Source organism: Bombus impatiens, unplaced genomic scaffold, assembly GCF_000188095.3.
Source record: "Bombus impatiens unplaced genomic scaffold, BIMP_2.2 scf_1055, whole genome shotgun sequence".
Classification (NCBI taxonomy): Eukaryota; Metazoa; Arthropoda; class Insecta; order Hymenoptera; family Apidae; genus Bombus; species Bombus impatiens.
This window is the reverse complement of record NT_177474.1, coordinates 100,604-127,337: the sequence shown is the minus strand read 5'-3', so window position 1 is coordinate 127,337 and position 26,734 is coordinate 100,604. Positions and strand designations below refer to the sequence as shown.

Here is a 26,734-nt window from a genome sequence, read left to right as displayed (position 1 = left end):
CCGCCGCTACCGCCGGTTCTATCGATCTGTCCTTTCTCTCTTGTTGTTTTCCCCGTTTCACGGTGGCAAAACGCGTGTCAAACAGAAGGAGAACCGAGAAATTGTCCCTGGTCCTGACGGTTGGACCCGAGGAGGACCCGTAACGGTGGCACTCACCACCCAGCGTCCTCGTCGACTATCACCACGGTCCGTTCCCTCCCTCGAACGTACATCGTCTCGTTTTGCCGACCTACCCCGGCCTCCTTGCCCGACGCTAGCGCCAACATGGTACGTTCACGAAACTAGGCTAGATTCTCCGTCGACGAGAGAGGTCTCACCGCGAGCGGTGGCGAGTTCGGGGGCGGGCTGTAACGTCGGCCGGAGACAATTTCATTCCCTCGTTTAATGAATGATGTGTGAATGTTATCAATAATTCCGTTGTGTGACGAAAGATGGCCATCCCCGTGTAGACGTGTCTAATCTTTTGTTTACGCTTTTACACCGCTTGTTTCGGCTTGCTGAATATCGCGAAGATTTAACTACTTTAGAGGCAGAATCTTTTAATCTCTGTACGTAAACGTTTGTAATTTTTACGGCCCGACACGAAGCTTTCTTCTCTGTTGCAGATGGACTTCTTGAACTTCTTCTTTCCTAACTTCTTCCGTTCCAACTTACGTTAACTGGAAGGTGAAGTTCTCAAGCCTGCCGCAGCTCCTATATCTTTAAATTTCTTAAGTTTAAGAAACATACGAAAGAATCGCAACTAGCTGTCGTTCGTTTTCCTTATTGGCTTCTTCGTAGAATGTACTTTTGCACTGCTCATTTTTGCAATTTGTGGAGATGAAGAGAGCGTAGGAGTTTGCTGGTTAAACGGATGTCAGAATTTATAGGTTTTCGAATATGGGTGCGAAGAATTGATTGAGAAGGAAATTGTACAATTACACGTGACGGCATGTGCGGAGTTACGCGAGACTCACGATCAGTTTGGAAATTGTTTCCCTTGCTTAAAATTTTATCCACCTTCACATCCAGTTTCAACTAAATTATTATTACTTTATCGGAATTATAGTATAGATATCGAAAAAGTCGATAAAAACGTGCTGAAAAATAGAACAAAAATATACAAAGCGTTGAAGTACGTATAAGAAAGAATTGATCAAGTACATATTTACCTTTGCTCCAAACAAATGAATAAAACATTAACCTATGAAGTTGCTATATTTTTATTCATCATTCACTATCGCCCCCTTGCTATTGCCACTTTTTTTCAATATTACTTGCTTTTATACGCGTTCTTTTATATAATATACATATTAGGTTTTCAGATATTTCCTTATCCAACTTCCGCGTATCCCTTCACCTGTATCAATTTTTCCTAATCAAAATATTTTCAGAAGATGGGAAATTTAATACGCTCGAACGTTAAACCGCGTAAATGTTAAAACGGACGAGATTGCTTCGTTTTATCTCTCTTCCATTGTTTTACAACGTCTATCTACCGAAATATTTCCAACAACAAATATGTGAAGTATAACAAACGCGAAGGAAATATCTAAAAATTCATTTCTAAACGACGTCACGCGGAGATATTTCCCAAAAGTATGATTGATAATCATTGTGAGATCACTATCGCGGATGCGCTAGAACTTTTGCATAACTATATGTACGGACAGGTCGATTCTCTCAAATATTCCACTGTATAACGATGAATTTTACCCCGTGAGACTCGCTGCTTCTTCCTTCTCGACGAAGGTCGTGGAATGAAAAGGAAACGAAAAAGACCGAGAGAGAGAGAGAGAGAGAGAAAGAGAGAGATAAAAGCTTGAAGACTGATCGTCGCGGCGAGGGTGAACGCCACGTTCGTCCAGGGGAGAGTATCAGAATTAGGGAAGGGATGAATGGATGACGGAGATGGCAGTGGTTGCATGGAAGAAATTGAGACAGGGTATCGCGATGGCCGTTATCCGCCGACGGATTCACAGGGGTGGAAGTCGAGCACGGGCTTCTCCGATTGCCTGTTTGCCTTTCTTTCGCGCTCACACACCCCGAATCGTTTACGCTGCTAACATTTTCGTAGTCTTCAGTTAGTGATAGAAGCTCGGGGAAAAGTCTAAGGTTCGCAAGTTCCGAGCGTATTTAAGCCTCATCTAGCATCTTGATCTAACAGAGGGTGCAAATGGAGCGCGAGTCGATATCATGCTTCGAGTACACGCTGCAATTATCGTGAACGCGAACTTTCTCGGAATAAGCATTCGCGAGATCAACTATACTGTGCATAGATTTCAACCCGATTGAAAAGTTTTAAACGCATCGCGAGCAAAGAGGATAAGGTAGAAACAATATTTTTAAATAATTTCGGAGTTAGACGAGATAGGTTCGAACGCTTTCTAGATATTCTGAAACATGGGACAACTACAACCAAAGTGACCAGGATGCAAGTGACATTTTTCTGATATCAAGGAAATCGAGTATTAAATTTCAACGTGTTTTAAACATTTCAGGTAATATTTTCATAAAAATTGAGCTACATTCTATAGAGAATAGATATAAAGAATACAGAAAATAGAACGAAGAATTGTGATACGAAGTAATGAAGCGAAACTTCTATATCTGAATTGATTTCGATTCCAGAGTACAAATATTACAATTAATTCCATCCTTATTTCCTAGTTGACTGTTTCCAATGTGTAATAGGGTAATTAGGGAATATTGGAACGGGTACTTTCTTGGAGAATGTGAAATTAACGGGAATCCGATTGATGAAGGAATTATACGAGATATTGATTGCCCCAACAAGCATAGTATGCTTCTTAACACGTTCGCGCTGTTTTGCATTCAAGATAACACATACACTTTCATGGTATGCATATTATATAGACTCAAATATGCGGGACAAATTAACAATCTCAAAATTTTGAAGGCGGAACAGAAGATCCATAATATCATGATTTAATTGGATACAGTATTATTATAGATAACATTCACAGTGATAATAAATGAAATCTATGGAATAAAAATTGTCTGGAAGAAAATGATAAATCTTTCGATTCATCTAATGTCTATATTGACAAATTGCGTATATCAAAGTAGAGAAAAAGTAGAGAAAAGATGCGCTATCGTGGACTATACGCGACAATAATATCTGATAGACCCGACAAACACGAGCCAGAAGTGCAAAAACCATTTGACTAGCGAACATCCGCCGTCCCATAAAAATCTATACAATAATTCTCTTCTACTACTATTCTCCAAACGAAACCTTTCCAAATATCCGACGAACGACAAAGAAAGAGTAAAGGCAACTTGTGTCAAAACCTACATATACCTACACAACGATCGTTCGTCGCGATTGATTCGGCTTGCATCAAAGAAAGGAAAGTTTCTCGCTAACGACAACGTATCAACGTCATCGTTTCCCCACAAAAAGTACAGTAGGTACATATCACGGGCCGCCTACGAGCTGACGGATTGCCAATCTGGAAAAAAAACCGTATCAGTCGAAAGATATTACGAGGGAAGGGGGAGGAAAAAAGAGAAAAGAGGAAAAAACGAAGAAGAAGAAAGGATCGCGTTTTACGTCATCCAGCATCCGGAGGCAACGACGCCCACGCGAAAAACGACTGCGTACTAAGCCTATCAAAAAAAAGAAACTATTTTACTATTTTTACAAAATAACTATAATCAAAATCCTGATAAATTAAATTCAATACGAAGCGTTAGATTAGACGCACCTAAAATTTGGCACCTAAATGCTCTTGATAGCTCTTCGATGCTCTTCGATGCTCTTTACTGACAGTAAAAACTCATCGCGTGTGCCCGATTCTAATTATCAAGCCTTCGTGAATTTATTAATCAAACGAAGATTTACAAACTTACCAAAAAGATCGTGGAGCAACGAGTTAGTCATTGATATTGACATCGTCGCAAAGACCATAACTTTTAATCGTGTAATGGCTGTATTTCTCTCAACAATCCGTTTTTCCGAATCGCGCTTTCGCTTGCGTGATACATAGCGTTCAACGAACCGACAGGCCATATTCTATCCTAGTTTTTGTGCGCCTGCGAGTAAACAACCCGGTCGCGTGTGTTCACAATTGTTCTTGACATCGGAAGATGCATCGTCTCGTTTCGTTGTTTTGGTCCAGTTGTTAGTAGCGGTCTCACGATCTCCGATAATCTTTTTGTAGTGCAGGGTCTTCTGCATAGAGGTCAGACGTTTCGTGATTTAAAACTACGGTTGATAACAGATGTCGCTCAACGTATGTATCTCCTAATGTTAACGACAGAATAGACGTGACACGTCAGTGGTGACATTAAATAACGCTTTGTGTGTCACGTTCTGAAATACCGACTTGGAAAAAATTCGACGTGCTTCTTACGCCCTCTGCGATTTGCTATGGACAACATAGGAATCATATTCAACCGCAGAGGGAGTGTAGTGATTTGAATTACAGACGAGTTTGAATTAAAACCATTGCAATAAAGCATTGTTATAATACAGCATTAGTAGTAGTTAAAACTAAAACTAAATTTTCCTTTAAAATATGAATAAGTTACAAAAAAAAAAGATACTTCGATATTACAAGCAAAAATTTAAGAATCTATTAAGAATCTGCTTCGCTGAACTACTCGATCTGTATGTCAAATCAATTATTTAATACGAATTACTTATCTCCGTGACATATAACAATTGTACATCAAATGCTTATTACGCATGGTTCAACAAAGAAACAATATAAACGTATACATACTTCATCTGCATTTACTACAGCGAATCGAACACCAAATCCGCTTGACAGCCATCGAATTATCCATTAATTATCATGGCGTCCATAAATTTCTGTTCTTTCGAATTCGTTTTAGTGATCAACCAGCTATCTGTGCAAGAGAGAACCAAATATTTGACATAAATGTGTAAAATTAAAACCGGTTACATTAAAATGAGACAATAAGCGAATCGAACGGTCGATCGACAAAAAGTGAACCGACAAAAGTTCGAAAAACTAATGAGTTTCGGTACAATAATGTCGAATAAATCGTTAAACAAATGAGTATTAATTAAACTAACCTAATAGTAGCGTAAAATAGGAACAGGATAGCGGTGGAAATACGACGTAGTTAAGGTGACGCGGTTGAAACGGAGAGGTACATATCGACGCCACAATTTTCGACTGTAGAATGAAGTCCCGCGACGTAGCGTCGCTTAGTTGATTCCTGATTGGTCGGCGCGCAACAGCGCCGCTTCCAATCAAATTCTCGCGCGAAATTCGAAATACTTATGCAGTGGTATATGGTAAAAATTGTAAAACCAGTGATAACTGGAAGATAAAATCTAGAGTATATATTTACTATTATTAAAACTACTAATAAATTACTAAAATTAGTTATATAATAATATAATAATACTTATATATATATTATATATTATATATATATATAAGTATATATATATATATAATACTTATATATATATACTACTTATATATATTATATATAATACTTATATATATATATATATATTTATGTGTGTGTGTGATATGATATTTATACAATATATATGTTATATTAGAGTTTCGTAAATCCTTAAATTCAGTTACATAAGATGTGTCTCACGAAAAATAAATTACGGAGACAGCACTGAAATACTAGTAGACTACTGTATACCACAGAACACTTTGATCTTTCATTAGTTTATATTACACCTTTCATGGTTTCTATCTTGCTCTTTCATCTCCTTCTTGTAAAACTCTGCTTATCGTCACTCCATAAAAGCGTACACCCTTATGAATACAATTTACACATTAATCGTATAATATATCGAACTAGATCGAATACGTTTACATTCGACATACCGAAGAATTTAATGGTCATCACTTAGTTGATTTTCACACGAATGAACGACATTTTGAAAACAAATATTTTTCAGTTCGTTTCTAAAATGGAACAGTCTCGTCGGTTCACGTGTCGATGGAACTTGAAGGTTCGCGACTGGCCACGCAAATAAACAGTGTCGAATTTATAGAACGAGAAATCGCGTTTGCTTCGTGGGTTATTCTTCTGCGTGAAACTCGAGTTCTTCGATCGACTGTGGTGAAACGATCGACGTTTTCTCCGCCAGTGGATCGTTCTGATCCTATGTGACTTTCAGTTGTAAAAAAACTTCAAGTGTGAATAATTTTTTGATCTCTCTTATAGACTGTAGATTGATATAGGATATAAGATTGTTCTTATTATTTAAATCGTTATAAAAATATGATTAACGGATGCGTAGTATATAATTGGTGAGGATTATTATTTTATCTTTTATTAAAATAAATTCAGTGGGAGCATTGTATATTTGCCATGATGCTTGTGTGTTTGTGCTTAATGCGTGGAAACGATAATTTTACTAGATACCTATTATCGAAAGATCTGATCGAGTATAAAGTGTGGTGATCGTGTGTGTTTAAGTCCCGATATATTTTTGACATCGCATGGAAAGCGCATCGAATTTCCTAAAAGCTAACTAACGCTATACTGTAACACAGCATACTATAAACTCGCATCATTAACATACAATTACAAAATTCAGTGACAAAATACTGAAAGGAAAAGTCAAAATTAAAATTCCTTCGAGTCTACAGAAAAACCATTAAGAAGATGTACGGATTTTACGTTTGACTGAACGTGGCTTCGTTCAAATTGCACAGTTGACGGGCGGCTCGTATTTCCCCTTGGAATGGTTCTTATTTCCAACCTATTTTCCAATCAGTTTTTCCCGACGGCCAATCCTTCCCAAGGGTGTTGTAATACTCACTTCGGTCTTCTTTCGCGTAGATTATATATAATAGAAAACTAGATGTCGAGTAATCAGTGGTCACGGCGAGCGTAATTGCCCGACGCTGCATTTGAAAACCTACCCCTTCTCGTTGTCGTAAATTTAATAACGCAAAGTACATATTGATTGCCTTGCCAACATCCTCGACTTCTATAGGAATATGAAAATATTGATCCTACGTCTGCTAACAAGCAATAAAATACGAAAATATGCATACGTCTATGCCATCTTCTTCGATGTACAGGTAGATGCGTACATTGCGTTTTGTATATGTGTCCGGTGTGTGTTTGCACAGTGTGCAAAGCAAAGAATGAAGTATTTGCAAAATTTATCGATTGTTTGCAAAGTATCAGCTTCATATGGTTAATAGTATTGATAGACGAAATAACCACGTTTCTTACGTCGTAATATTACCATAAACTGAGGGAATATCGGCAAATTTTGTTAACATTTTAGCGAGACTTTGTAAGAGAAAGCATCTTTGAAATTTATTACGTACACTTGCGTCAAATTGAATTTTACGTTGGATCATTTTTACGGACGAACCTATTTGTGCCGATATCCCAAAAGTCATACCTTAAAAAATTGCATTGGAAGTCTATTCCATCGCTATTTCTTATCCTATATCAGCTACCTTAATTTAATTTTTCCGTAAACAAGCTTCTTTCACAATTTCCTTGACAAAAGAACCACTACGTAACAGTAGTGAAACAGTATTACATTACATCACATCGAAAAAGAAAGATAAAACCTCATCTTGTATCTCAGACAAAATATACATTATCAAGATTATGTAAAATTCACTTCCTTTTAGGAAAGTATCTTATTACGTAAAATTCGTTTCTATTCAATTTGTATTACATAACGTCTCTTTGCGTCCACAAATTCCACCGCACCTGTATACATAGCAGTGAGAAAATAAAGACAAAAAGAAAGAACAAAAAGATAGAAAAGAGGAAAGAAAAACGAAAATTGTCCAGCCATTTCCTTTACCAATACGATAAATTTTTATTTGATAGCTCTTACCATTTCGGCGTCTGATATCAATGCCGTCCGGAAGCCTGAGTTATCATTCGAGCTTTTCCTTCTACCATGCGAACCGTGGAAATCCAGAAGGATGAGAAAGCTAGATGACGGCAGATGGAACGACCGGGTGATCCTGAACGTCGGCGGTGTACGACACGAAACCTACAAGTCTACTCTGAAGAAAATACCAGCTACTAGGTTGTCACGTTTAACGGAAGCCCTGGTCAATTACGATCCTATTTTGAACGAATACTTTTACGATCGCCATCCGGGCGTTTTTGCCCAGGTGTTGAATTACTATCGTACCGGAAAGCTTCATTACCCGACAGACGTTTGTGGTCCGCTTTTCGAGGAGGAACTCGACTTCTGGGGACTGGACTCTAATCAGGTTTGCAATTACCTTTTATTTCAACCGCGAAACGACTTCGTTTTATGTAAAATCCTACGTGATTACTCTGGTTACGCTGAATCAGGAAAAAGAAGTCAGCAGATAACAGAAACAAGAATGGGTGACTCGCTATATTTGTTTGAACATTTAAAACATCTAAAACTAAAATTCTAACTTTACTCGATCGTTTATTCCGACCGTTTATTCGATTCGAAACGCAACTGCATTATTTCATAACGTTTAACGATTCTGCATAATTAACATTGGTTGCCTGTCCATTTTCCAGACTAGCAGCGCGGACACAAATATGCTTTGATATCGCAGGAAATGTCTCTTTCAAAACGGAGAAATCACGGGCCTGCTATCGAGTCACCGGGTTAGAAACGTTTGTCCGATGACAGTTTCTATTGCACAAACATCCAGCGTTTGATTTTAGGTTCTGATCCATTATACGCTTAAGTTGCGGTCAATTGCCAGACACACGACAAATTTGTTTCCAAATTATCGATTATTTGTCTAACGTGCTCTAGCGAGTATTTTTATTTCTTGAAAAACGAAATACACAGTTCTTCTACGCTGTTTGTATCGTCTAATTTACCATTCGTAAAATATAATGGTGTAGCAAACGTGAAACACAGATAACGGTAGAAACTGGGTCTTCTATTCGTTCGTTGCGCTTTCTTGGTTAATTAATGACGTAATCAATATCAATTAACCTTTTCGTCTTCGTCTGATCCTTTTTTTCTCCTGGAGGATCTCACGAAAATCCGCTCACGCTAATTAAGGCAGCGTTATATTATAATTGATAATCTCTCGGCGATAACACAAAAATTTATCACGACCAAGAAATTATTTGATATGTAGCTGGAATACGATCTCTATCTATTATAGTTACGTGATCTGCAATTAGCCAAGTTCTAATCATCGCCGACGCGTATAATTTCCAATTACGTATACATTTCAGGTGGAACCGTGTTGTTGGAGCACCTACAGCGTGCACAGGGACACCCAAGCAACGCTGGCAATTCTCGACAAGCTGGACATAGAGGGTGAGAAATTAAGCGACGAGGAGATCGCGCGACTTTTCGGTTACGAGGAGGAATACAACAGAGGGACCTTGACAAAATGGCAAAAACTACGGCCAAGGATCTGGGCTCTGTTCGACGAGCCGTACTCCTCTACCGCGGCCAAGTGCATAGCCTGTATGTCGATACTTTTCATCTGCCTCTCGGTTCTCTGCTTCTGCCTCAAGAGTCACACGATGACGAAACAATCGAGAAACAATCAACGGAACGGTGAATCGCTGCATTTCGAATCCAGCGGATACGTGGATCACGTCGATTCTTATCCGGTGCTCTTTTACCTTGAACATACGTGCAACGCTTGGTTTACTTTGGAGATTACTCTTCGCTGCTTGGTACGTAGAAAATTGTCCTATCGTTGTTACGATAGCTGGGTAATTATGATATTCGACAGCTCGAAGCTACACCTCTTTCCTCGAGTTAAACCCTTGGAATTTCATTTCATCGACAATCAATAGATAACGTTTTCTCTCTTATTTTATGCAGTTTTTTTAAATAAATATTTATCGAATGATTAAATGTGCCGCAGGAGGCGAAAAGGTAAAGATTTAGCAATCAATCATTCTATACACGATCATACACACGTATGTGTATAACGTATAACGTAGAGGATTATTTCCAACTAAACTGCAACGTAATCTACAAGTGAAAAGCGAGAAAAAATGTTGTAATTATAAAGGTGTGCTGTGGGCATTTTATTACATTTATCAGCAAATATCGAACGCTTTACAGAGAACCATTTGGTTAATTATATTACATATCTTGCTACGACACCATATACATTAAATGACATAAAATTATCATTAATGCAGTATTTTGCACGTGAAGCTCTACGCCTCGTTAAAATCAATTAATTGCCCTAGTTTCATGCATGTTTATATCATATGAGATGCAATTACACAAAACCGTACTTGAAACGAGGAAATTGGAATTAAAATATTTCCGTTAAAAATTTTGATAGACAGTTTTTAACAGTTTCGAGTTGTGTTTAAAGGACGTAGAATATCCAAATAAAACGTGGTTGTTTAGTTTAATTATCGTACAACCTTTCATTGTTATTGCATTTTATATAAGCTAAGAAGGAGTGAATAACGAAGTAACCCCGCGATGTAATTACGTCCCTTTCAAGTGCACGTGAGTGACAGGAGCAAAAGTGGTTCACCCAGTGAAACACAATGGTACAACATTAGAACAAAGCACGTTTTTGCGCGTGCTACGTGCGGTAAACAAATTCAATTCGGTGCAAGCTAGTTCGGGGCAAGCTTGCTAACACAGATAAATTAACGTACCAGACGACCTCGACTATTTCTTGATAAACCGCCTTAAATGTGAATTGCCGCAAATAACGAATTAACGGCGAAAGAAAACACTCGCGAGAAAAGAATTATTGTTAGAAACAATACAAGGCATGATATTACGGTCGAAGAAAGTGTAATCGATCGCGAAAACTTGTAATCGATATTTGAGAAGTTTTAGATCGACGTTCAATTAACTTAACGACTGTCTCGAATACGTGTTATGTTAAGCTTACAATTGTACTTTTTTTTCAAGATATATCAATACCGGAAAAACCAGTTGGATCTCTGACTTCCCGATTTTGTTTCTCCGTGTTTAATAGATACAACGATGTTTCAGATTTTTATGGAAGTAAATCAGCAAAAATCCCAGACTAGAAATGCTGACTAGACTGTTTCCAACTAAACAACGTAACAAATCATTCGTTAATTATCCCTTTATCCAGGACTCGTTTTTGCTCGTATATAAAACATTATAAAAGTACTATTTGATTTATTGGGTATCTGTATTTACTACTGTACTTCCCAACACGTTGAAACACGTATAAATTCAAGGAAATTATAACCTGCCCGGTTTCACCGTACGCCGAATAATATCCACTGCCACGAAATTTAAAAACCATTTATTTCTACCAAGAACTAAAATGAAATGTCACGTTTGCTTTTAAACTGTCACATCATAATTTCATCTAGACCTTGATTAGTCGCAGAGTAATAGCTTCCAGCGGAGCAAGTCGTTGCTTTTAAAAATCAAAACGAATATTAGAAGGAGATTTAATGACGTTGCACGCGACTCGCGAAAGATCATTCCGTGTAATTTATATTTCGCGTGATGTTTGAAAGCCGGAATACGGATTTCGTGTATTGATTTTTTTCGGCGAGGAACGGTTGGGAACGTGAGAAAAATACCAACGATGTGGACAAAGTACCGAGGATTTTTCACTTCTACGCGAAATCCTGCATAAACCATACGCTCCGCAGTGATCAATAGCGCAATTATTGAATTCTCATTTACAATCTACAGCGGAGCCCTCGGAATCTATCTGATCGTTGGAAGAAACAAATTTTCGAATAGAAGGAAACTCGTGTCTATTTATTTGATTGGCATCGAGATAGAAATTAACAAAATTTTCAATGTTGTAGCACGATCTGACATATAAGGTCTGATTCATTGATCGATTTAATTACAGGTAAGCCCAAGCTTCAAGAGATTCGCCGTGTCACCAGTGAACGCGATAGACTTAACCGCTACGTTGAGCTTTTACACGGAGTTCCTTACCAAGTCCAGCCTGTATCTCGAGATTCTGTCGATAGCTCGAGTCCTGCGGCTCTTCAAGCTGACGAGACACTCCCCAGGACTTAGGATTCTGATCCATACGTTCAAGGCGTCAGCCAAGGAATTGGCGTTGCTGGTATTCTTCCTCGTTCTAGGCATCGTCGTCTTCGCCAGTCTCATCTTCTACGCAGAACGTCTTCAAGTAAGTTGATTGGACAAAAAGGAGAATTGGCATCTCGAAAGTGCACTTCTCGAAAAGTGCTTACACTTGCTTTCCGAGAGTATACCAGGTGCAAGATTTCCAGGTTGTGTAAGTTGGACGATCGGAACGTAATAATTGGAAAAGGAGTTAAAATATTAAAGTACTACGAACAAGTTTCGCTCGGGGGAAGCTTTGATCTCCGAGCACGATCGATATTGAAACTTTCACTACGTGCAAACGTTTCAGTTCGAATTCCTTGATTACTTCTTTGAACAAGTTAATTTGAGAAGAGGATTAAGACCGCGTGTAAATCTTTGTTCGTGGGATATAGTTTTGTAGGAATTCGAGCGAATATAAAACAAGTTCTCGTTGGGTTCTCCATACAGGCATTATTTTTCATTTATCTTTGACAGTAACAGCAACATACCGATGTATATTGTACTTGTAGTAACTCGTTACTTTACTGTCAAATGCCAAATACGATGCATTATCGTTTCGCGAATATATGGAACAATATCTTCATGTTTAGAAGCGGTCCTTTCTTCCTTTTGAAACCTAAATGTTCCTATTCGAAAGCACAAACCTTAAAACGATCGTTCATACATCTCGTTTGACTGATAGGAAAACCCGCATAACGACTTCGACAGCATACCGCACGGTCTCTGGTGGGCCTTGGTGACCATGACGACAGTTGGTTACGGCGATATGACACCAAAAACCTTTCCCGGAATGTTCATCGGGGGATTGTGCGCTATTGCGGGCGTTCTAGCTATCGCTCTTCCAGTTCCTGTTATCGTCAGCAACTTCTCCATGTTTTATTCCCATACGCAGGTTCGTAGCGCATTTTCAAAAGCTTAGATCTCTTCTTTCTCCTTTGGAATACGTTATACATATATATGCACGAATTTATACTGCGCTATTTCAGGACAGATAGAAAAATGGAATGGGAAAATAAAATAAATATATGGAAGGCTCACCAGTACTCACTGACACAACGCGAGACATCGCTCTTCCTAAACTTTTCCTCTTTTAATATTCTCACGTTGAAGATTACTCAAATTAAGCTATTTAAAACCTGAAGCTACGAATCAAATTTCATTAAATTAATGTTAATTAAATCCCTCATTTTGTACAAATTCGTGCCCCAAGCATAAAATTCTTTTGCTTTAAGCCTGAGTAACTTTTGCCCAAGTCATATTTAATAAACCTCGTGTCAGACACAGTTTCTTTCAACGAGACAGGAAGTTGACGCGAAGGTAACGCGCGAAGATTTTCCTTTTTTCATCGGATTAACTTGCCTTGGCTCGGGGACCAGTTCCTGTACGCTGAATAACGCGTTCACCGAGAACACGGAAGCGGGAGTCCATTCAGCCTAGCAACATGCAAACTTTTGCACTTTTCGCTAGCCAATTTGAAACTTTCTATCCGGCGAAGAAGTTTCGCCCCGGTGTCAATTTTTTACGCCGCCATTAGAGCAACGCGGATACGCGTACTCGATATACACCGCATTGACGCCGCCATTCAATTAATCGACAACGGAATATTTTAAGTTCGATGTTGGCGAACTCGCGAGTCTATACATCGTACCGTTACCTGTCTAAGGAGTTCCGTATTAAACGTTTTATCTCTGTCAAGATTAGGCCAGCATTCGCTACTTGAAAACCCGCGAGTTTAAGGAAACTCGAAAGTTTCTTTCGTGAGGGCGAGCATTCGGAAAGTTCTGCGGAAAACATCGTGAAAATTAAACGTTTCGAGATTGCACGACCTTTATTTCAGCCGCTTCGTACATCTTTTCATTTCGACGAAGCATATTCGAGGATACTGGCGGGAGAGTAATGAAAACACGAAGGAGGAAGAACGTATCGACGAAACGAACATGAGTCTCATTGAAATAATTTGCAAAGTAATTCTAACAAGAAGAGATCACAGTCGTGTTGGGTCGTCGATCTTGATAGAATCTCTTTTGACGAATTTAGAGCAAAAATAAAGCAAAAATCGCAAAAATTAATGAAACAACGTAAAAATTGTTACAGGCTCGAAGCAAGTTACCGAAACAAAGGCGAAGAGTGCTACCAGCGGAAGTACCAAGACGATCGAGATGTTTGAGTTACCAAGATGCCAACGATATTCAATCTCAACTTATTCCCAATACCTCGTCCAGGTCACTGAGACGGAGACCAGCAACCATAGGGTTGGAAAATGTTTTCAATCTGCAGGTAATGTGCTATGCGTTGATAATTTGAGGTGTGCAGTGATGTCATTCTGTCAGTAACCAGTAAATCGGTAAATTTTATAAACGATAGACCAATTAAAAGAATACCGGCTGCCTTAATTACTGTATAAAATTGAATTACATAATCCTCGATGCACCGGAGAACTGTCGTTAATGAATAACGAGACACTCTACGTTCGCGTCCATTTGATTTGCATATTGAGGAACCTGAATGCTCGTAAAGGCGCAACGAGGTAATACAAACCCCGTTCCGACACGATTCATATGCCGTGCAGTTAATAAATAAAGCTGCAACAAGATTTTAACGCATTAGACGTTCCGGTGAGGGAAAAGGAGGTTTCCTTTTACAATTTATGAGAAACCAGCCAGATGCTGAAAGCAGCCCTCGCTAAGAACTGTCTGAGCGTGTTTCGCAAAGGAAACAAAATGCAAAATGCAAGAGTACCGTGTAAAGACCGCCTACATTGAACACAAATATATTAATAACAATGTGTGTACTAATTACACTTTCAAAGCAACTTGTTCATGCTTTTTTGTTGGTATTTCCTCTTACACAGCCTAATATCGTGATAAATTTGCCGCAAGAATCCACCGTCACGGGAACCATAAATTCTGACAGAGTGGATTCTCCTCACCTTGCCACCAACAATCCCGTGAAAAATGGCACAGCAGTTGATGGGGCTACGTATGATACGTATCAAAGGGAGGAGGGCAAAAAGGCAAGTTGGTTTACAGGAACCTCCAAAGATATACCTCATACTTACATCATTGTGCCAGACACGTTGGAAACGATGTAACAGTTAATGCGCATAAATAAATTCGATTTAATTACTCTCCTCTATTTATTTTCCTATTAAATACGAGTGACACGCTGTCTCGTAAATCAGATTATTCGCGTAGAATCAATGATCTCGTCAGAAAACCTCGTCAGAATTAGAACCGTTTGACTAAAGTGACAGATTCGCAAATCTAAAGATGGCACAGTCACACCTTCGAATAACCGACCTATTTACCGAATTGGTGATTGATCAATCGCGTTGGAATAAAAATGAATATAGGTGAGAAAAGGCGCGTAATGAATAAGCAGTGAACGTCGGCGCGAAATCCTCGAGGTAAAATTCATTTAGTTCGACGCGACGACGCGACGCCTGGCTACGCGTCACTGTTTATGCGACAATGCTGGAAATCTTAATCCATTTCGCCTGAAATTATCTTCCCTTCGGAATAAAAGTTTCTTTCTCTTCTCCACAATGATACTCGATTCAATAGCGCGACTCGTATTTTACTCGGATTACAGCGGTGCACGTGTAAAACTTGATTCTCTGGATTCGTTTCTTTCTTACTGGGAAATCTTCTCGACGGTGTATACGCCCTTGTACGAGTGTCTATGCGATCTTTAAAATTTATGGAAAATACTTCTACTTTTTCGTCGTAGTTTTTATCGTTGAATCGTAAATTTTATTAAATCGTCTGATTGAGACTGTGATGCAATAGGGGATGGAATCCGCGTATAAAGTTTTCGTTTTATAAGGTCCTTGGCTCGAACATAGAATTTATTCGATGAATCTTGATTAAAACTCCGATTAAGCCTCGTTTGAGTATACAGATGTGGCCAATTTATCGCAGAACGAATTTGGGCAATGATAAGAGAAAATATTTTGAGACTAGAAATCTATCGATCATTTTGATCGTGCGTAGTATAAAAAATTCACATTGATTAATACACATGTAAATCACTGTACACGGCGTAACAAGTTAAAGCATTTATGTATGATGTTTCGTGCAAAACTATTACGCATGCTTGTAATTGAACCTTTGTACAAAGTAAATTGACGTCCGAATACGCGAGCTCTCGTGCCACTTTGTTTCTGGTCCTCCAAATTACTTGTTTATCGTTTTATAGTTCTAGATCAAAGTAAAAAACTGTAAACATTACACATTGTATCGTATATAAATTTTATAGAGATTTTAAATAAACTTCTTCGGACATTTCGTTTTATTGGTCGTAAACTCTTGGAATAAAAACAATAAATCTGGCAACTAATCGTTCCTCTTAAGCCTCCATCTTCTGGCACATTGCAATTAAACGGAATTAATTAAACCGAGTCTCTAAAATTCTACATTAAATTGTATAATCAACTGTGCGATTAAAGAAAAACTTCACGCGTATAGAACAGAATATTTATAATTTTTCTCGTTTCGTTGGCTTAACGTGCATCACGTCTGGTACAACTTTGTTGATGTGGCGAGTTAATTCTCGTTCGGCGGACGATATGGACGTACGTAAATACCTATGTATATGCGTATATTTAATCCGTGAGATGCTTTATTTATGCCTGGAGAGGCGCGGTTGTGGAGTTTTTGCGAACGTGTCGCTGTTTCTTCCTTCTGAATATTTAAACGACGAAGTCAGTGAGTGCTGAAAGGATATGAAGACTTTAAAAAAGGGTAACTTGATTATACTAGAAAAGGAAAGGATTAGTAGGTAGCAGGTAGAAACATCTTTTGAATATTTATGCTATCTCTTCTTTTAAAAGTTGCTTTGCAAATAAAAATACTTCTAGAAATTGTATCTCTTTTATAAATTAAATTAAACGATATGTGAAACCACTTCCTCGTGAACACATCCTTTTCCAAGCTGATCTTGCCTGTATATATTAATAAAGTATTCCGTTGGCCACATGCTAGAACCTGCTCATTGATTATAAAGCAAAAGAAATCTTCGCCGTTTGTGAGATGAATGCAAATGACGGAATAAAGGGAAAAAGGGAAGCAAAAACGTAGGGTCAAGGAATTTTTTCTATGAAGAAGTAAGAAAACGGCGAGTAACGCTAGCGATAAGCACGCAACGTAGCATGAAACCGAGAATGTTCTAAATCCTGGAAACTCCACCTATTATAAATAAGTTCAACGTTCAACGAAAGACTAATTATAAATTTGTCCAAAAGGGCAATTCAAATACGTCGAAAACTAGGGATCACCGAAAATAAGAAAATGATATGCCTGATTCGTATGGAAATGTACTCGTATGTATTCTATAACGTAATTCGTATAAAACAGAGCGAATAAAGTACAGGAACGTCCCCTGCAGCAACGTAAAAAGTAAAATTATCTCGAAACAAAGAATGTTTGAACAACGAAATGTTTACGAAATTAAAGAAGGGGCGTTGTATCTTAATTACAAACGCTGAAAGTTCTTTGTGAGAAAAGCGAACATTTGTAGCTGAAGCAAGCCCGATAGCACGAATCGAGTACGGTTCACGGTGCCCTTTCCGTCAATGAGAGACACTTCCTGTGTGGCGGCAGAGTTTCCCTATCATCTGGCCGCAAAGGAAAACAGGGACGGCGGAAGGAACAAAAACGACGAAAGAAAGGAAAAAAGGGCTGAAAAGAAGTACATAGAAGAAAAGAGAAAAATGAGGAAAAAGGGAAAAGGGCAGAAAACGAAGAACGGAAGCGAGGTGAAACTTTAATCACCGATTCAAACGCGGGGAGATTCACAGAGGGCGAAGGAAGGTTGACGCGAAGAGGGGGCGGCGGCGGGTATCAAGGCGCAAGCGTAAGGCATCGACCGGGTAGGGCAGTTTGCTCGGGGGTAGAGGAGGCAGAGAGAACGCCATCCCTCTCTTCGCCCTTTAGCCACCGTCATAGGCCCCCCGGGTATACCTTTGAACCTCTTCTAACGTGATGCGCGAGTAAACGTAGCTTTCTCTACCCCCGACGTGCACACGTATCGCTTCTAGCCTCGCTCCTTATGTCTCGGTTATTTTCTTCTTTTCCGCTCTCCATTCGCCGGTTCCGCGTCCCATCACGGACCCTGCGGCTGACCAGAACTTCCCCCGTAGACGTCTGGCTTTTTCTAAGACCGGCTTACCTTTTCGTCGCGTGTCTGTCACCGTGTCCAGATGAATTACGGGAACAAGGGAGCAGAGTGGAGAGCCAAAGACGGAATCGCGGTGATCTACCCTCCGTTTCGATTTTTCTTTCAGAAGCACGACGTTAGATCTGCCGTAACAATCCTTCTCTATTCTCCATATCGTCGTTTTGTTTTCTTGATCTTTTACCCTTCGAGATTCATACGTTATGAGCACCTGGGAAACTCGATCGCTCTGTCCTTTTTTAATGCTGCTAAGAATAGTCCGGGGATCGAGGGCTTCCACGCGGTGAATCTGGCAGGAGGATTGCCGGAGGTTAATTCGTAGCTGATTGTTGTGTAAAGAACGCGGACGATAATGGATTGTTGACGTTCGCTGATTTATTATACTCTATTACGATACGCCGCGCTTTCTCATAGGCTGATTAAGTTTCTTTTGAAATCAGAAGACGCAGAGTGCTTTTTATTAATTTTTAAGATGATAGGGAAATTTATTCTTACGACATACAACGATACGATTCTTTAAGAATTCATCGTTGATATTACAAATTATTTTAAGTCATTCAAATTGCAAGTCATTGTATGGAAGCTATCTCGGTCTCTCGCTACTTAGAAAGCACGAAATAATGGATTCTTCCGCGATATTTTCCTCATCTGTCAGCCTCTTCTCCCTTCTCTTGTCATCTTCCAAATTACTAAGTTAGCCTCGCAGAGAAGATTCCACCGACCTCTTTTCCCAAAATGCATTCGCTTTCTCGCGAAAGCAAACTACAGGACGTAGAATACTTCGCATCTGTCTCTCGAAGTTCAAAAAGTATAATTTTCACTTTTGGTTTTAATTTTAACTTAGTGAGATTACAAGGGTGGAAAGATAGATTTTGTGGCGAGGATGATATACAAGATAAGATAAAATATGGTAAATGGAGATGTAACCGGAAGCTGTTCAAAGCGCAAATAAATAGAAGTAGAAGAAGATGTAAGATCTAAAGATATGTCTAGAGATTTTATAATTCAAGGGCTATTTTCCGAACGTTTATCTTGACACTTTTTCTTTAACCGTCTTTAATTAAATTTAATTTGAAATTAAATTTGATAAAATAAACTCTTGCAATTGATTAAACTTTTTTTTTAATTTTCTCCCAATTTTCACGCCATATTATCCTCTGTTATTTTCTTGCTGCTTAGCGTCATAATTCTCAAACTTTCGATCGTTCCTTTTGCACCGTCGTTCACAGGGAGACACTGTATGGACGCAAGGATAAGAGAAGAGTAAGGAGCTAAAAGTGCATTATTCATTGAAATTCACCTTCTTTTCTTCCTTTCTCTCCTGGCCACACAAAGGAAACGACAGTTTCACTGCTTAAGATTTTGTTTCGTGCATACCTTGAAAACTTCGTCTCCTAACAAATCGTCTTCTGTACGCGACACAATCGTGTTTTTATAAAATCATAATTTACAAAATTGTGTCAAGGCAGGATAATTTAATAATTCGGAATATGTTTTAATTTATTAGTACAGGTAAATTATTATTGTCTTGTCGTTGTTATGCCATCAGAAACCACACGTTATTAATGTTTACCTGTAGCTAATAATTATATTCGTTGTATACTCTTCTGTATATTTTGTTTGTATTCGTTTCATGGAAATGTGTTGCTTATTAAATGTTTATTAAGTGTTGATTATTAAATGCTGTTCCTTGGAAAAGTTCAGATTAATGGATCTGTAAAATAACAGATAGGAACCTCATGAAATTACGTTTTACGATCATCGATAACTTATATTTTACGATGATAAAGTAACACACTAATGACCAGCAGGTTACTTGTCTCAAATGAATAACGATCTGTCTTAAACGAGTAACGTGTCATCGTTCTATCATTTTTATGAATATTATTTCTCTCTACAGCGATTTTTCACTGCTTCGATTTGCGGATGTCATCGATTAAACTTATTTATTTAACTACAAATTGAAAACAGATGAAAAATGTACTTCTCAATACTTCTCCTTTCGCTTCAAATTTTTACTTCGCACTTCATAGAATGGACAGTGCATTAAACTGTTCCGTGCAACATATATGAAGCTCTAAATAATTGTAGATACATGTATTTTAATTTAAAATAAACCAGCTACCAGAAGGACTACTGTATGTATTTTAAATTTTAATTTATTTAATAAAAAGAATGGCGTTAAATACGCGGCACGTTAATAATACTCCTCCCTTCTCCGAATATATCTTTTATACATTTTTCATCGCGATATTCCAAGATAATTTCAGTTATGGATTAAGAAAGAAAATTTATTTCTTCGTCTTCTTTCGCAACATTAATTAAATTCGAAGGGGAAAATGGAGGCGAAAGGTTTGAATACTTTAAGTAGACGATTCCTCGTAGCCGAGAAACATGTTCTTCCCTGAATGTCAATTATTCAACACCGAACGAACGAGAATCCATTTTCTCGTCGCCGTGAGTGACAATTTGTATGTTTAAAAGGCTTGGAGGAAGCCCATTGTGAAACATGCGAAATGAAACATACCTGTTCGAATAAATGATGAATTTTTAATTAACTTTCCAGGCAAGATATTACTTGCAGAGATAAAAATTGCAGGAGCTGCGTTTTTTTTTTTCGTTCAAGGGGTTCTCTAAGTGGGTCGGATGAAATTTTATGTGACATTCACGAGTCTGATCATCGTTCTATCACGATAGGGACGTCGCATGTGTACAGAGACGGGGGCAAACTAACTGTCGCTCGTTTCCGTCAGAAAATATCGATTTAACAAGAGCTGCAATTTCAAAGTATCTATGAACAGACACGAGAAACGATTGTAATTACTCGTTTCCTATAAATCATCGTGCATATTTGTAGGCAATAAGTAATACTGAATCACGTACAACCATTAAACGAATTGTTAAAACGCAACGGGGTCGACGAATAAAAAGAGAAAAAATATTGCGGAATCTTAAATATAGTTTTGGAGATATTTGTTGTTTTTAAAGAATGCGTGTGCATTTGCCACGTATTTTGTAGCGTTTATTTGGTATCGTCGTTCGTAAAGAAAGGTTCATAAATTGACAAATACTCGACTAGAGCAATAGACGTTTATCAAGACTATAACGTTAGCAGTTCCATTCGCTCTATTCGTCATTAGAAAATACAGGTACAATTGCGATAGAAGAGAAATTTTTCACATAGGAGGATCGATGGTCGACGTTCCGTTTCGGCTTGTAATCGATTAAACGTTGCACCTCGCGTCGTAGATTGTCGGCTGGTTACTCGTAATCGTCTATAACCGCAGCACAGATCCGACGGTTGACTTATCGACGAGTTCAGACGATTTCCATACATATTCTGGCCAGCTCGCCAGAGCACACGAATCGCTGATACACCGGGCAGTTGCTATGGGTTCGGTATTGCTCGCGAGCTGATTCGAGGGTACCAGGAATAAAGCGTAACTTCGAATTGGGGATGAAATTCTAACAATCGGACGTAATTTACGGACAAGTTGCGTTCATCGAGATATACTTTCATACGGTGGACATTTTACGTGTATTTAAATACTATGTTCGTTTAACGTATACATTTTTTAATTTGTCTCGTTGGTTTGTTATTAGCGTGACAGGATCGAGGTAGGGAAACTTCGGAAAAAATTGATTTGAAATCCGAACGTTGCTTCGACAGAATATCGATGTTCCGCTAGATTGTTACGTACAAGCCCGTATCCACGAGGTTTCGAATCGAATCATAGTAAACCAAGTAGAACGTCGACGTATTCGATCAGCCAAGTTGCGAATTTTTATGCGCTTGCTTGCTCGGTATTCAGCGACTTCAGGTTAGTTCATCGCAGTTCAGTGACTTCAATATAGCATGGTAATGTTTGTTTGGAAATACGCGACCGAACAAAAGTTCGAGACCGGTCGACTTATCGCTGTTCCTTTATGGCGTCTCACGACTAACACTATCGAACAAAATTGGTTTCTCTGGAGAACATGGAACGGTGCTGTGATACGACTTTACCGCAACTAGAATTCGTAATGAATCAAGTGGAAGAAGATATTTACTATACTAATAATAGGAGAAATTAACTTAGATATCGATATGTGCTTACGTAAAGCAAAATTCTAAAATACAGAGACAATAATTGCCTGTATAGCAGAAATTGTCACATAAAGAAAAATATGGCAAATTTTCTGAATAAATCTTTTCTTTGAATACGTCCATTAGGGCCGATGGCTGATTCGTCAGCTTTTATGTTACGAACGTAAGGCTAACGAAGTATAAAAATCGATGTAACAAAGTCTAGAAAATAATTTATGAGATTGCGTTGTGCAAACGCGTATGTCGCTCTAAATAATATAATTGTTCATTGATATCGATTCTATCTTACGATACGGTAACACCCGCGGGCAATATCCTCGCTGAAGTAGAACAGAAGCATATTGCTTGTCACGATACCCTAACGTAATGTGTATACGTATATGTACTGCTTCAGAATTGTGGTTTGGCAATTTGGCGCCATATGTGAAGCCAAAAGTGGCTCTTCTACAGTAACAGGACACTCTAAATTAATTCAATATTTGTGACGTTTAACCACTGTTTTCCAATCGTAGCATTATGATCGAGTAATAATTTTATTCAATAAAATTCAATAATGGCGATAATTGACATTCTTTCGAGTTGAATCATGTACCTTTCTCTTAAACGATGTACGCTGGTTATTACGTCTGTCAACTACTAGGAAATTTTGTAAACAAAGAGAGATAATTTAATTTATGGCTTGTATAATTGTCTTTTTCTCCTTTCCATCTACTTTCACTGAATAACAGCATTTCATTTGCCATTGGAACATTGAACAGTTTACATAAACAAAATGAAATATCCAGAGCGATGAATGAAGTTCTGAATTTAGCACGTATCACGTAATGCTAGCATGAATCTGTCATTACAATGCGTTAACACGCATCGAGTATGTCAATACACATGCGATGGTTAGCAACGGAATGCAAACATATTCAATTTAACCGTATGAGATACAGCTTTTAAGTATACTCATAATTTTCGTAATGCGTAATCATTTTCAAGTCTTACTATCGTCTCTTCGTCGCAATTTCCAAATTATTTGAGCAACGAGTATTTATTTGTAATTTTCCTGCACAGTGCTAACTGTGCTAACTGTGCTAACTAACCCCTTTGAGGGGAGGATCCTTTCTTTTTGTCCAACAAACTTTCGATTCCCATAAGCCTTTTACAACATATTTATTCCTCTACGTAGAAACTAAATTAAATTTGACGACGTACGAAGGGACTACGTTAATTTTTTTTTTTTTTTTTTTGCAAGGATTTTACTTGGAAGTACCATAACAGTGCTAAAAGCACAGCTTCCAGAACTCCGGCGGTAACATCAAATTAAGGAAAGTAACCTGACGTGGGCGTAATAAGACGGTAGACTGAACCGCATTCGAACTCAACTGGAGACTGAGAAAAGGATTCGTTTGCTTTTCCTATCCTACAGCGCTTGTATGATGTAAATTGTCTAGGCTGTATAAATATACTTTTAAACTACTATAATTGTACGAATAATTATTCGAATTGCCGGAGCTAAATTTGCAGAACGATTAATACGAGAATCTCGCGTAAAATGAGTTCGATTATATCGTCTAAACCGTTATTGTATTTGGAGTATAAGGTAATCTCCTTTCCCAGAACATAATCGAAGCTATTTGAATACCACTCAAGTTCTCTGTGCACTACCATAGAAACCGTATGAAGCGCCAAATCCTCGTAGAAGAAACTTAAAACCTAGTTTACGGAGATCGTTCCCGTATGAAATTAACTATTGAAACTACTCTCCGTCTTATGAAACAATTAACCACATTTGTGGTTCTATCTCATGGGCTTTGGTTGAATTAAAGAAAAATCTACAGACGTTCTTTTTCGCGATTTAATAAATTCAATTCGATAATTGCATAAAGTCTTAGAGTTTGGTAAGAATTTCCTTCCCATAGACGCAGGAACATCCTTAATAAAATTATACCACTTTTATCGGATTCTTACTGTCGTAAATGTATTAGCTGCAATAGGGATTCATTCCATGTCTTCCATGCCAAATCACTTTTGGGATGTCCTAAATTCAATCTGAACCTTCTTGGGTTCCGAACCCCTGCTGGCCTCAAGCCATAAGGCACAGCACGCCTATTCTATCACTGATCAATTCGAAAAAGCGCAATAAATTTTCATGAAATCATTCGCCTTATTCTCTTAGTCCGTTTCATAATATATGGAGACAAGAGTTACGCGAATCTATGTAATCAAAACATGTTTTGCAATTCGTTGAAAACTTTAGCTTTAAGGTAAATTGCAAGAAAAATTATCGATATATATTAAATAGAAATTATCGATCAAGTTAGAATAATATGAATTATCAATTTCTTTTCTTAAACGCAAAATCGAAGATTCTCTAATTAATTTCATCGGACAACGATAAAATAATCCGTTGCATCCGTAAGATGCCATTATTTCCTTTGCATTCTTAGTGGCAGAAACGTGGCTAGCAATAAGTACAGAAGCTTTATTTCGCAAGCACGTTTCCCGTCTTTCTGGACCTGATACGAAAAGAGCCTCGTGAATCGATCGTTGTCGCCCTCGTCATCGAGCAAGCGTTACTGGTAGCAGCCCCTTTAAGACGTTGACGCCTCGTTGAAAGAGAGAAGGGTTGGGATGGGAAAAAGCGAGAAAAAATGAAGGAAAGGTGAGACAAGTCAGATAGGGATGAAATAACGACTCAAATAATGGGAGAAAATATGGAAACACACGCGTATTGTCGACTGATTTTAGGTTTGGAAGGGTAGACAAACGATTGTAATAGTTTATTAGAAGAAACATTATAGGTATAAGTGGTACAAGAAGAATACTATCACAGAGGTAATGCAAGACATAAATATCGTTAATTATGCATTAATGCACACATTAATTATGTAATTAACGCACAGAAATGAATGAATGAATGAATAAAGGGAAGCAAACGAAGTACGTGTTAATTAGTTTAATTAGAATTTTTAAGAATATAATTGAATATTGAAATAGAATTGGAAAAAATAACAAAGGCAGTTATGAAAAGAATTTCAAAAATACACGTCCGCAGCGCAAAAATAATATCGGTCTTTTCATTCGTATGGTCTTTCTACACATTTACTTGCTGATGTTGGCGTCCTGTTATTATGAAATTCCCATATTTCCTTACGAACCTTCATACTCTTCGTAGAAACGATCGAAACATGGAAAAGGATCAACAACAAAACGGAGATCTCATAAGAAGCGTATCGTAAAGGTCAAGTTAATGAAAGATATCAATACAGTGGACGTGTTTTCAACTGTTCCATCTTCTTTAGAAAATTGGACCTTTTTAGCAAAATTTAAAAAATCGTAAATTAATAAAAATATGTAGAAAATCGTATACGATATATATTAACTGTGGAAACGAACCCTTTCCATTTTCCAGAAAAATCGGAGAGAATTCATTTCTACATCTAATAAACCACGTTCGTCATTCATATTTTACTCCTCGGTATTTTATAATTTTGAGAAAGAATGCGAGAAAAATGTTCGTAAGCATTTCTATAAAAATGTTATTGCTGAAATATAAAGCATAAAGCGTTACAAGAAGTTTCAAGCGAATAACTCGATTTGTTCTTTTGTTTTTACTTTTTAATTTCAGAAAACAATACTATTATCCATTTTCTGCTGTAGGTGGATACCACGATAGAACTACAAAGGACGCAATTAAAATACTGAACTCCTTTGTTTCTTAAAGGGTTCAAGCAAACAGTTGTCTGTTGATCCTTAACTCATCGACGACTGCACGAATTTACGAAAGATCGATGTCGATGGATATATCGACAAACGTTAGTCTCTCAGTAACTACTTCGAACCGCTTTTACATTTAGACAACGATTCAGACTAAATATGAAAGGGTAAATAGTAAAAGAAATAGTAAAAGAGTAAAATCCGTAACAAAGAAGCTCGCGTTTCTCCACGCAACAACCGCCCGGTTTCTAGAACCGAAGCATCCCTTGAAATCGTTGAAACCCTAATTCCCTCGAAACAAACGAAACATTCACACGTATACATATACGTGTATGTACACACGTAGGTACGCTGATGGAAAAACTAGGCAGAGAAGCAAGTTGGGCAGAAGCAGGTTCGCGTAACCACGGCTGAAAAAGATCTCACGGAACCCGGACGAATGCCCCGCAGCCTGTATCGTTCCGCGGCATCCACGGCTATAGATATACCGTATAGAGCGAGAAAGGCAGAAACAAAGGGACATCACGAACGTAAACTCCCAAAAAATCGGTGCTCTCGCAGAACCCGAAACATCCACGTCCCCGTTCGTGTTTAACATGCAGTTTTTTATCGTGGTCGTGGTCGTGGTCATGCCCATCGTCTTTAGTCGTAGTCATGACGAAGATAGTGGCGGTTGTAGTGACTACCCCAACGCATACGCACTCGGGGCTTTGCGCGCGCCACTCGTCCCACCACTGCGCCCTGTCTACACCCCCACCCCGCCC

The 26,734-nt window shown here is 38.3% G+C and overlaps 2 protein-coding genes and 1 long non-coding RNA gene across 6 annotated transcripts in view; 1 reads left to right on the top strand and 2 right to left on the bottom strand.

The window, feature by feature from the left end:
* Positions 1 to 235, bottom strand: part of LOC100744306 — a 60,252-nt gene extending 60,017 nt beyond the window's left edge. For all 4 annotated transcript variants that reach the window (XM_033323493.1, XM_012391298.2, XM_012391299.2 and 1 more), the window contains exon 1: positions 1 to 235. This exon is cut by the window's left edge and continues 308 nt beyond it. The gene's annotated coding sequence lies outside the window, so the exon portion shown is untranslated.
* A 3,953-nt stretch (positions 236 to 4,188) lies between these two features.
* On the bottom strand, positions 4,189 to 5,178 carry LOC117152296. The gene is made up of 3 exons (XR_004462635.1): positions 5,048 to 5,178; positions 4,731 to 4,857; positions 4,189 to 4,373 (listed from the first exon to the last, which is right to left on the bottom strand). It is a non-coding gene; the product is annotated as an uncharacterized LOC117152296 (long non-coding RNA).
* A 750-nt stretch (positions 5,179 to 5,928) lies between these two features.
* On the top strand, positions 5,929 to 15,129 carry LOC100741991 (potassium voltage-gated channel protein Shaw-like). The gene is made up of 7 exons (XM_003493172.3): positions 5,929 to 6,260; positions 7,816 to 8,210; positions 9,175 to 9,627; positions 11,778 to 12,065; positions 12,687 to 12,896; positions 14,099 to 14,281; positions 14,856 to 15,129. Exons 2-7 carry the CDS (start codon positions 7,914 to 7,916, stop codon positions 15,093 to 15,095), a joined length of 1,671 nt encoding a protein of 556 aa, XP_003493220.1. The 5' UTR covers positions 5,929 to 6,260; positions 7,816 to 7,913; the 3' UTR covers positions 15,096 to 15,129.
* The last annotated feature ends 11,605 nt before the right edge of the window (positions 15,130 to 26,734 follow it).